This window comes from Elephas maximus, chromosome 10, assembly GCF_024166365.1.
Source record: "Elephas maximus indicus isolate mEleMax1 chromosome 10, mEleMax1 primary haplotype, whole genome shotgun sequence".
NCBI classification, from domain to species: Eukaryota; Metazoa; Chordata; class Mammalia; order Proboscidea; family Elephantidae; genus Elephas; species Elephas maximus.
This window is the reverse complement of record NC_064828.1, coordinates 110,189,817-110,201,364: the sequence shown is the minus strand read 5'-3', so window position 1 is coordinate 110,201,364 and position 11,548 is coordinate 110,189,817. Positions and strand designations below refer to the sequence as shown.

General features: G+C 56.6%; 1 protein-coding gene across 2 annotated transcripts in view; it reads right to left on the bottom strand.

The window, feature by feature from the left end:
* Positions 1-2,614: 2,614 nt before the first annotated feature.
* The window catches only part of CDC42BPB (CDC42 binding protein kinase beta), a 135,642-nt gene continuing 126,708 nt past the window's right edge, over positions 2,615-11,548 (bottom strand). The window contains exons 31-37 of one of the 2 annotated variants that reach the window (XM_049899637.1): positions 8,537-8,634; positions 8,365-8,449; positions 8,096-8,213; positions 7,599-7,716; positions 7,209-7,362; positions 7,035-7,105; positions 2,615-3,922 (exon numbers count right to left, since the gene is read on the bottom strand). In XM_049899637.1, the coding sequence (XP_049755594.1) occupies positions 3,791-3,922; positions 7,035-7,105; positions 7,209-7,362; positions 7,599-7,716; positions 8,096-8,213; positions 8,365-8,449; positions 8,537-8,634 (776 nt within the window). In that variant the 3' untranslated portion in view covers positions 2,615-3,790. The remainder of the gene's footprint in view (positions 3,923-7,034; positions 7,106-7,208; positions 7,363-7,598; positions 7,717-8,095; positions 8,214-8,364; positions 8,450-8,536; positions 8,635-11,548) is intronic. The other variant, XM_049899638.1, reaches the window with a different exon arrangement.

The following is an 11,548-nucleotide window of genomic DNA, read 5'->3' as shown; positions in this document are numbered from 1 at the left end:
GCACCTGCTGTCAGCCTTGGACACAACCTCCCCTGCTTCTTGCTCCAGCAGGCCACACTGCGGACCAGAGGGCTGGGGGAGGGGGCTGCCTGACCAGTGAGCCCCCCGAGGCCTCCTATGTACCCAGTGGAAGCCAGAACTGGGGAGAGGGGTGGGGAGCTGGCTGAAGGGAGCAGAGCCTGGTGGGAGATGTTGCCCTTGCCCCCAGGGGCCGGGAGGTGGCCTGACAGGGGAGGCAGGTACTAGGTGGGGGGAAAGAGGTGGGCACCCCAGCCCCTTCGTGCCAGGCCCCTCAACCACCGCGCTCTGAATGGTGCCATGTGCACTGGGATGCTGAGAGCCAGCCTGGTGGACTTGGAGGTGCTTGGGCAGACCAACCCTCTGGGCCCAAGGTGCTGTCCTGGGGGGCAAGGCGGTCTACCTCCTGGTGGGGCAGGGCCAGGGCTGCTCAGATGGCAGATGGGGGTATCCGAGCTCCGGGGTGGCCATCCTAGGGGTAGGTTGGCAGCTCTGGCATCCATCATGCAAGGTGAGGCCCTTCTCCCCACAGGGTGGTGTTCACCTAGGGAGTGGGTCCTGACAGTGGGCCGGTGATTCATGCTAATGTGTGTGGACAACTGTATACAGACAGGTGCACAATGCCTAGTGCACCAAGGGTCCCCACCTCTGCGGTACCCACTCCCCTCTTCTGACATTGGGTCAGCTTTGCCCCGTTTTTGGCTCCCCGTGAAGACTCCCACAGCCCCTCGTGGTCCTTGTCCCTTTTGATCCTGGAAGCGTGTTGCTCAGTATGGTTTTCCAGCACAGGAGTGCTGCTGCGAGTTGCTGACCCCGTCGATTTAGACTCATAGCAAGCCTACGGACAGAGTAGAACTGCCCCATAGGGCTTCCTAGGCTGTAATCTTTTGAAGTGTTAAAAAGCAAAGTCCACGTTGAGGACTAAGGCATGAGTGACCCAAGCCATGGTATTCTCAATTGCCTCATATGCATGCGAGAGCTAGACAGTGAATAAGAAGATGGAAGAAGAACTGGTGCATCTGGGTTATGGCGTTGGTGAAGGATGCAAACTATACCATGGATGGCTAGAAAAGTGATCAAGTCCGTCCTGGAAGAAGTACAGCCAGAATGCTCCTTATAGACGAGAATAGCGAGATTTCATCTCACATACTTTGGACGTGCTATCAGGAGAGACCAGTCCCTAGAGAAAGACATCATTCTTGGTAGAGGGTCAGTGAAAGAGGAAGACCCTCAATGAGACAGACTGACATAGCGGCTGCAACGATAGGCTCAAACATAGCAGTGATTGTGAGAACAGCGCAGGACGGGGCAGCGTTTGGTTCTGTTCTACACGGGGTCGCTGAGTCGGAAGTGACTCAATAGCACCTAGCAACAACCACCTTTACGGGAGCAGATCGCCAAGTCTTTTCTCCTGAAGAGTCGCTGGTGTCCGAATTGCTGACCTTTCAGTTAGCAGCTGAACGCTTAACCACTCACTGTGCCACCAGGGCTCCTTAGTTCGTGACCACCACCATATATTCAGCTAGCGCTTTGCTTTCAAAATTGGCACACAGTCGATGCCTCCTGGTCCAGACCTGCGAGGCGCTTTGCCATCCTTACTTGCTTTAATCCTCGAGGTGGATTTTGACTGAGCACCCCTCTGCTGCCCCACACTGTCCCTCCCCAAGCACTGGTTGATATTTCTGCAAGTTTCCTTTGATGACCCTGTGGCGCCCCTGCTGCTCCCACTCACTCCAGTCCCCCCCCCCACACGTGGAGGACACTGTCTCTGACCTTGGACAGTGGGTGTGGCATGGGCTTTGGGGGCCAGAGCTAGATGTGCCCGTCTACCTCCCCCCCCACGCTGGTGACAGAGGCCAGGTCCCCATCTGCAGAGGGGTGGTGATGAGCAGATGTGGAGACAGGCCGTCCTGGCTGAGGTCAGGGTTGGACTGCAGAGAGTCCCTGAGCTGCAGGGGTTTACCAAGTGTGCTCCCCGCCCATCCCCACACCCGCGTGTCCGTAGCCAGAATGGCTGTGTCCCCATATCGCAGGCCTCCAGGGCTCACGGATGCCTGCGAGGTCTGTGCCGGGACTACTTGTGACTAATGCCCAGTGACGCCAATGTTACTACTGGGCGTCCACCCGTGCTGGTGCTTGGCTGCCTAGCCGCCTTCCGGCTCCATCTCTGCTCGTCCCCATACCACCTGCCCAGGTGCTGCTCTGCTCTTGAGCTAGAAGAACTCACCAGCACGGCCAGCCCCGCCCCAGGGAAGTGAACCCCTGGCCAGGGCCCCACCTGCAGACCCGCTCCCCTCCTCACACCCCCTCCCACACTTGGGGTGGCCCTCCTGCACAGCCTCTCTCTTTGGGCCCTGGGTGGGGGCAAGGAGCCCCCTGCCCCTAGGGTCTCAGCCCTGTGGGCTCATCTGGGAACCAGCAGAGGTCCTAGCCAGGGCACCACTTACCTGGGGCCCCTCCACTCGCAGCCTGGCCACGTGGGACACAGCTGACTCCATGTGGTTCCCTGAGAGGGTGGCTCTTCCATTTGAGTAAGAATTTCTACTCTGGGATTTCTGGGAGCCCAGACGTGCTGATGGTGTCACCGTCACACATGAAGACAGACCCCTGTGACCTTTAAAACTGCCGTCTTCCTCTTTATTGACAGGTAAATTGTTCAAAAATGTCCTCACGATTCAATAATTACAAAGACTCAGACTTACATTAAAAAAGTAAAAACCAGAACCCCCAGCAGGTGCCAGCCCCAGCAGAAGGCCCAGGAGGGCAGTGGGGCAGCTCGGTGCACAGGGAGCCTCCGCCACTCAGCGCCAACCTGATGTGTGCCCTGGTCGGCGCCGCAAGACAGCGGGAGGGTGGGGAGCCTGGGATAGAAGTTGTGAACTGTCCGAGCCGGACGACAGGTGGAGTCGGCTGCCAGTTAATTACAAGCCTTTAATGACACAGGGTCACAAACCCAATTACTCAACATATAGTACAGGAGAGTGAGATTAAACACACGCGAGCCTCACTGCTGCTGTGGCCGGGACGCGGAGTGTGTGGGTGAGTCTACGTGATCGGTTCTGGGTTACGAATCACGGGGTCTCCATGCGGGGGTGGGGGTGGGGGGGGTCCCAGCACTTGCTGCCTGGTTCCCTGGGCCTGCTTGCGCCATGCCACCCTGGCCCAGGGTGTGGGTTTTCAGGCTGACAGCAGCAGCTGGGAGGTGAGTGGGAGACGGAACGTAGCTGACTGCAGCAGGGGATGCCGGTGACACTGCGGCTAGCACATGGGTGGGCAGGCGGCACTAGTCCCTGACTGGGAGGCTGGCAGAAAGACTTCAGCTGAGCCTGCGATGGCTAAATAATGCAAAGGCCACGAACTACCCTCCCCTTCCTGTGTCTCAAAATTCTAGTGACTCTGGGAATCACAGACGACTTCTCTAGTCTCCTGAGGCCCTGGAAGCAGTCTCGGGACACAGGAAGTGTCTGCTTCCTAAGCGGGAGGTCTGTTTCAGCCCCAAGGGGGGGCCTGCACGGCCTCTCAGCTGCCCTGGCTGCAGCGGGGCTGGGTGGGACCGTCGCCACCAAGCAGAACTGCCACCACACTGCAGGTGGTGGGCCTGGCTACCACACAGATGACGCGGCACAGCTCTGCACATGGTTTAATAGACTTTCTGCATCTCCTTATCTACACGCCCACTCCACATCTCCTCGGATGACACCAAGGGTCCGCTCAGTCTTGGCACTGATGGGGCTGGCGTGGGCTGCTGGCTGTGGCGCGGGTGGCAGATGGCTCAGGCGTCACAGGCTGGCGGCTCCAGGCCTTCCAGGGGGAGCTGGCTCCGGTGGGGGGAGTTGGGACTTGGTGGGCCACTGGGGTTGGAGCTGTTGGATGGGGTTGAGTGTTTGGTGGAATCCGAGTCAGGCTGTCAACACAAGAAGGGGTAGATAAGTGCACATGCTGGCGGCTGGGTGTGCTCTGGTCCTTGTGCAGCCCAGCGGGCTATGGCATGCTCGGGGTCAGATGTGACACTGTGCCTCCTCTCTGCTTGGAACCTGCTGTCTACAAGCCACCCTCCTGGTCCTTTTGCTGTGAGGCACCATAAAACCTAATACCCTGCCCCACTGATGGCTCTGTCATCACAGGACAGGGCCTCCGGAGAAGAGCCAGGTGACGCAGTAACCAGGTGGTCAAATGTGGCCAGTGCATTGGTGCCGGCAGACAGGTGCCATTGCCTTGGCCCACTGAGAGGATATGACGGCCCACTAGTGCACCGGCATGAATGGTGTCACAGGAGACGTCAGCTGGGCCTGGCCAGAAATGGCCTCTGACGTGGTAGGCTGCCACCATCACGCCGCACAAAGGCAGGCTGTGGGACTGTCCTGATGAAAGAGGACTACCCGTAAGGTGGGCCTGCTAAGTGCAGTGGGCAGGTCCTGTTAAAAAAAGCCTCGCTTCAGAGGGCATTATCACGACACTGAAATCGGCACGGGCAGATGTCGCGTGAGAGGTACGCTGTCTGGGTTTAATGCCATGCTGGGGTCTCCTCAGAGAAGATCTCCACCCTTACGTACAGGGCACGACGTGGGCAACCTACTCACATGGCTCAGCAAAAATGCATGTGCGTGAGTGTGCAAGTGTATATGCGTGCTTGTGTGTATTTGTGTACACACACACACAGACTTCTGTGAATCAATCTGTCCCTGGGGAGTACAGGTGGCTGGCCACTAGGTGCAGGCCCTTCTCAATCCTGAGGGAGGCACGCTGTGCACCACAACCAGCCTGGACATCTCTGAGCAAAGTCACTGTCCCAGAAGACACAGCCGATGGGACTGCCAAGACCTGCGCTCGCGGCCCCAGGCTGACTTGAGGGAAGGTGTCAGAGATCACTGCAGGGACAGCAGAGGAGGGGTCTGCGTGTGGACAGCTTGCTGGGTGAACACACAGGGTCACTGTGGGACTGTCTGTGCGGGCCGTCGTGACCCGCAGGTGGCCTGCATTCGCAGGAGACCACGGGAGTGCATGGGGGCCATGATGCTGAGACTTAGGGTCACACTGTTCTCCCAAAAGTCAACAGGCCAAAACCAATCAGGTGAAGCATGTATGGGGGTTCTCTTTCCTATACTTTAAAAAAAATTGTGGTAAAATATGTGTAACAAAAAAGTTTGTCATTTGAACCTTTTAAGCGTAGTGGTATTGACTACATTCCCCATGCCGGCCTTCACCACTATCCATTTCCGGAGTTTTCCATCACTCCACTCCCTACTGTTCCTACAACTTTTCTGGAGGTTTGAAAAAGGTAAAAGTAAAGCAGGGAAAAGAGACCTGCCTCTAAGCATCACCAGCCTCCGGCAGTCTGGGGGAGGGCTCTAAGGCCTTACAGACAGAGAAGCCCAGTGTCACAGCCACTAGGAGATGCAAAACCTCACAACTCAGTACTTGGAGCAGACAGGGCCCTGCATACAAACCTACCAAAGGTGAGAGAGCGACACAGGCGACTTCACTGATAAACATGGATTAACCAAAAAAACAAACCAAACCCATTGCCGTCAAGTGAATTCTGACTCATAGCGACCCTACAGGACAGAGGAGAACTGCCCCACAGGGTTTCCAAGGATTGCCTGGTGGATTTGAACTGCCAGCCTTTTGGTTAGCAGCTGTAACACTTAACCACTACACCACCACGGTTTCCAAACACAGATTAGGAACTGTAAATAAGACGTTCACACCCCAGGTCAACACGTACTGATGTACAGCATTGCAGGTGAGGAGGGTCTGCTCTAAGGACTAGGGAGGCTGGTGTGACTCAACGCGCTAACTGGTTACTGAGAAAACCCATGAAAGCCACTTGGGAAATGTAAAAAATCCTGCCTAGTTAGTATTCACCACCCCTTCCTCACGGCATAACTCTTACCAAGGTGCGAAGAGAAAGTGCTTCCTTAGCCAGGTGAAAGCTGTTCATTAGAAATGACAATCAGCACCAGGGCAGTGGAGAAACTGAGGCAGCGGCCAGGAGAGGGCATCAGGGATATGAATTGACACTACTTGGGAGCCCTGGCCAGAGCACAGGGAGAGGCCGCTCACACATGCTCACATACACATATGCACAGCCACCCAGGCACACACTCAGATGCTCACACCCACACTCATGAATGCACACGTGTACTTGTGGCCACACACAATCATTAACAAACACACGCAGACACACGGGCACACAATGCACTCACACGTGCGTACTCACACGGGCAGAGACACAACTGTCAAAACTGCCTACGACACCCAAGGCCATCAGCGGGACACCGGACCCAGTCAGCAATCAGGGAGGTGGCAGCACACAGAACATCCCCAAGTCACCAGCCTGTATCATCTCCAGCAACGAACTCCGGAAAACGTCATCAAAGATTATATCCTACTCGCAGTGGCAACAAAAACCTTGGCGCTCTTAAGAATATGCTTGCTAACAACAAACCCGCACACCCTCAATGGGGGCGGGGGGACCATGTGGCCTTGATGGGGAACTGTGTATCCTCGAGGAGGGAAACCACCGGCTGACACGATGTTCCCTGACAAGAGATTCGAGATGTTGTATGCTCCCAAATAACCATAGATTCAACCTGGTCCCCCAAATCTCAACATGACAGTTTTTGACTATGAAGCCAACAAACTAGCTTTACCATTTATTTAAGGAGATACAAAATGGCTAAGAAACTACTTAAGAAAAACAGGGAGATCACCTCTACCAGATCCCCTAGTCCACGGCAGGACCGAGCAGAGGTGGCAGCCACCACCATGTGTAGACACGAGATTCAAAGCACAAGAAGGCAGCTCATGTGGGAGGGGAAGGAGTGGTGGACAGCACACATCCGCTTTGGAGAGAAGCTGGCTCAGGCCCCCCCCGGCTCACACACGCACTCACACATGCACTCTCATGTTCCCCAGATGTCACGATGACCTCCCTTGTGCAGGGCCTGTCCTTCCTCCCAGAGCCCCGCTGGGTCCACCGCCCGGGGCTGCTCTGCCGGTGAGGCCAGTCTCACCTCTTTGTCAAAGTCCTGGTCGGGGTCAGACATGCTCCTCAGAGGCCCGGCCCCCCCAGGCTCTGGCCCGCCTGCAGAACAAGAGACCGTCTCAGGTGTGCCTCATCTTGGGGCCTGCCTCCCGGCCCCGTAGGCATCACCGCCCACTGCCATGCTGGCCGGCACCCTTTGTACCTGACGAGGGCCACGAGATGTACGGCTTGTTCCTAGGCGGGGGTTGCCGGGACAGGCCAGTGGGCGCAGGGCCGGGCCTCTCCTCCTGCGTGGAGGGCAGTGCACTCTGGGCAGAGGAAGCAGCACCATGAACACCCGCTGGAGCAGGGGCAGCCTAAGGGTGGGCCACCACAGACGTGCAGACAAGTGCGCTGGGAGGCTGGCGGGGAAGGGCCCGGCCGTTCCCACGGCAAAGAAGGTAGGAGTGACGGGGCCAACCTCCAGGGGCCCCTGCAGCTGTGCCCCCTCAGGGCACCGCAAAGCCAGGCTCCTCCCTAACCTGTCACGCCACTGCCTGGGTCTGAGTGGGGCCCCGCCCACAGCCCCCACCCACCCCAGGACCACACTCACCAGCGGCAGGTCCATGAGCACCTGCATGCCGTCGCCGGGCCCCATGTGGGCCACGTGGTTGAAGTTGGTTGGGTTGGAGATCATCTTGGATCTCAGCTCCGGGTCTCTGAGCATCTCTCTGGGGAGCGAGAATGGCTTTGAGACCCCAAGCACATGTGACCTCCTCGGCTGTGCCCCGGGCCCTGGACTGTACATGAAACCTCCTTGGCTGTGCCCTGGCCCCCGCCCCATACACGAGACCTCCTTGGCTGTGCCCTGGCCCCCACCCCATACATGAGACCTCCCCAGCTGTGCCCCAGCCTCTGGCCCATACACGAGACCTCCTCAGCTGTGCCCAGGCCCCTGGTTTGTAAGTGAGAACTCCTCGGCTGTGCCCCAGCCCCCGGCCCATACAAGAGACCTCCTTGGCTGTGCCCTGGCCTCCGGCTCATACGTGAGACCTCCTCGGCTGTGCCCCAGCCCCCCATGTGATCCCGCCAGCCTGGCGCTGCCCTCACCGCCTCTGTTGCAGCCGCTCCTCCTCAGGAACCTTGAACACGAACCACCGCTTACTCCTGGTCCGCAGCATCTGCTTCTTGCTGTTGTCAGAGGTGTCGGGCACGTTGAGAACCGTGCCTGCGGAACAGAGGGGCCCTGGTGACCATGGGCCGTGGGCCTAGTGTACAGGCACCACATGTCAGGGGCACGGCCACTCTCACTGTGAGACAGGGCCACAGACCATTGGGAAGACCCCTCCGCCTACTCCTGCCCTCTGAGCGGGGCTCACCAGAGAACCTGCTCTTGAAGTAGATGAGGCGTGGGGGCTCGCAGTTGAGGAGGTTGAGGCTGCCTTCTGGGTTCAGTGGTCGGATCTGTTGGAAGGAAGGCAGAGTGGTGACATGGTGGCCCAGGCGGCAGCATCCTAGCAGAGAGCCAGGGAGCCGCCTGCCCAGCCTTACCCGCCGCAGGCCGATGGTCTGCACCCACTCCATTGTGTTCACATCAAAGACGTCGACACCATATTCACTGTACACGGTGACGTGGGAGGGGCTGCAACCTAGTGTGGACGGAGGTGCAAAGCAGTGAGCGCCCTCGGCTGCCAGCAGATGCTGGGACATTGCGGCATGTCAGAAACTGCCCCAGGTGGGCAGTGCTGCCCCATGTCAGGGGACAGGTGGGCTCCGGTAATTACATGCTTCTTCCCACTTCTAGTCTACAGTTCACATCACATAAAGCTCACACCGTTATAGCCGGAAACGCTTCAACACCCCGCCACCTCTGTAACCAAGACACACTGTACAGCCGTGTATGGGTGCTGAAGGTGACTGTTTTTAGTTACCTTTTCCGTTTAGTTTTCCTACAACGTGATTGCTGCAACAGCTTATTAATTCAGATGAAACAGAATCCAGGCAGGTGCTGAAAGGTCAGGCAAACGCCTTCTCCCGGAGACGCCAAGTAGCCAGGCTGCTTAACGGCTGCGTGACTCTCAGGCCAAACCTGCCCACCTTCACCCACCCTGCGGGCTCTGAATCTTTTCTATGGTCAGGCCCAAGGGCTGTCTCAGGCCTCACCTATGCGGTCTGTCTGGGAGCATCGTGTAAAGACATCAGGGAAGGCACTCTGGTCTTCCTTAGAGTGGTTGGCCCTGTTGTCGGCCTCTTCCCGTTCACCCCGGGGAACCAGCACTGCTGGACAGCGCACCAGACCCGAGGCCGAGAGCCAGGGACCACTTTGCGTCTGAAGTATAAGACCGTGTCCCCTCCTTTAGAACAGTAGGAAACACCTGGCAGAGCTGAGGATGGCGGCTCAGCAGACGGCCACCATCCCCCGTCACTTGCCAGGGTCAACACAGCCCACCTGGCGTGGTCTGTGCAGAAACGCAGAGCTGGGACGGCGGCCATCCAGCCCAGGAAGGAGTCAGCTGGCTCTGGGTCCAGTTCTTCTACTTCCCAGAACTAAAAGCTAATCTTTTATTACATCATACTTCACTAAATGAAGATGAATTTTTAAAAAGCTTCTACTACGTTCCTATTACAGAATCCAAACTGGCTGCTGAACGACCCTTTCTTTTTGAATATGAAGAACAAACGCGCTTGAGAAACTGACATAACTGGTACTAAAACAGGACCCCAGCTGTCTCCGAAGGAATGTTTTGACTACGGCCGTGAGGCTGGCTCTCAGGCAGGCACACAAGGTGTGGGAAGCCGGCTGGGCCCGAGGGTGCTACCAGAGGAACATCTCCACAGACGGGCTTTACGGGCAGGAAGACATCTGTGCGTGTCACTTGCTGGTTGTCATGGACTGAACTGTGTCCCCCCAAAACACGGGTATCAATTTGGTGAGGCCATGGTTCCCAGGAATGGGTGACTGCCCACCTTCTGTCATCTGATGTGACTTCCCTAGGTGCTGTAAATGCTATCACTGTTGATGTTAACGAGATGGATCGCCAGTAGCTATACTGACTAGGTCTATGAGGTTAGACTGTGTCTTAACCTAATCTCTTCTGAAATATAAAACTGAGAAGCAAGCAGAGAGACATGGGGACCTCATATCACGAAGAAAGCAGTGCCATAAGCAGAGTGTGTCCTTTGGACCCGGGGTACCTGTGCGGAGAAGCTCCTAGTCCAGGGGAAGACTGATGAGAAGGACCTTCCTCCAGAGCTGGCAGAAAGAAAGCCTTCCCCTGGAGCTGCCACCCTGAATTTGGACTTCTAGCCTACTAGACTGTCAGAGAATAGACTTGTTTGTCGAAACCATCCACCTATGTATTTCTGTGTTAGCAGCACTAGATGACTAAGACACTGATAAATCGATAAACTGAGACGTCCACCATAACAGCAACTTCAACTAAAAAGTTAAATGTTACTGGCGGAAGCAAACAGACTGTAAGGTCTGACAGACTTGAATTTGAACTTGGCCTTGCCGTGTGATTTATGAACATTACAGAGCCTCGGTTTCCTCATCTGTAAAATGGGACTGATATCCCCATTGTAAGCAGAGACTGTGGGGTGGAGGTTAAAGTGAGATCACAGATCTAAAGTGCCCGTGCAGGGCTTGGAACAAGTTTTTCCGCAAGCTCTAAGGCTGACTTACTGTCTGTTCTGCATGGGGAAAAAAAAGGAAGTGCTCACACAGGTGGACCAAGAACTGGGGGCAGAGCGGAGTGACAGGAATGTTGGGTCAACACTGGAGGGCCAACAATCAAGATTTGGAAACTTCCAACTCAGTGGCCGGGCCCTTTCATTTCAAAACAATAATGTTCTGGAGAAAGAGCCGCAAGAAGCAGACCCTGCACGTGGCCGCTGCACATGGCTGGGTAATGGAGGGCGACGAGGCGTGTGCGGTGGAGGGATGAGAAGGGGAGGGTGAAGGCCCTGAAACAGCATCTGGCTGGCTCATTTAATCACCGCTGCCTCCGTCCGGCCAGCTGGGGCCATGTGCAGGGTATTCTGAGGTGCCTCGGGGATAGTTCCTGCCCCTGCTCCCCACTCTCTGGGCCTTCAGTGACTTCCCGAGCGGACGCCTGCCCAGCACCAACATGCACACAGCACGCTGCTTAGGGCACATCAGAACAGCTCTAGAAGCACGCGAAACCCCATGCCCAGAGAGGCTCCTGGCGGGACTGGAGAGCTGGATTGCTTCTGGCCACCAACACCCATGAGCTGGTTCTGATTACTGCCTGAATTAATACATTATCATGAAGAATGTCTTGTAAGCAAAAAAGAAAATGCCGGTCTCTTCTTCCTGTCACCTTGCTCTTGCCCAGGGAGGCCAGCTACCACCACGGGGTCCTCTGCTGCAGGGACATCTGCAAAGACTTTGGCAAAGAGCCTCATTTTCCTGGTGGGAGCAGGCGCAGGGCAGGTGAGCCTTGAGATCCTGGAGGTGCCAGGCCTGCAGCCCCACGAGCCCCATGGTTGCCCTGGCCCCCTCGGGAACCAGAGGCCCACCTCTGCAGCTCTGTGGCCACT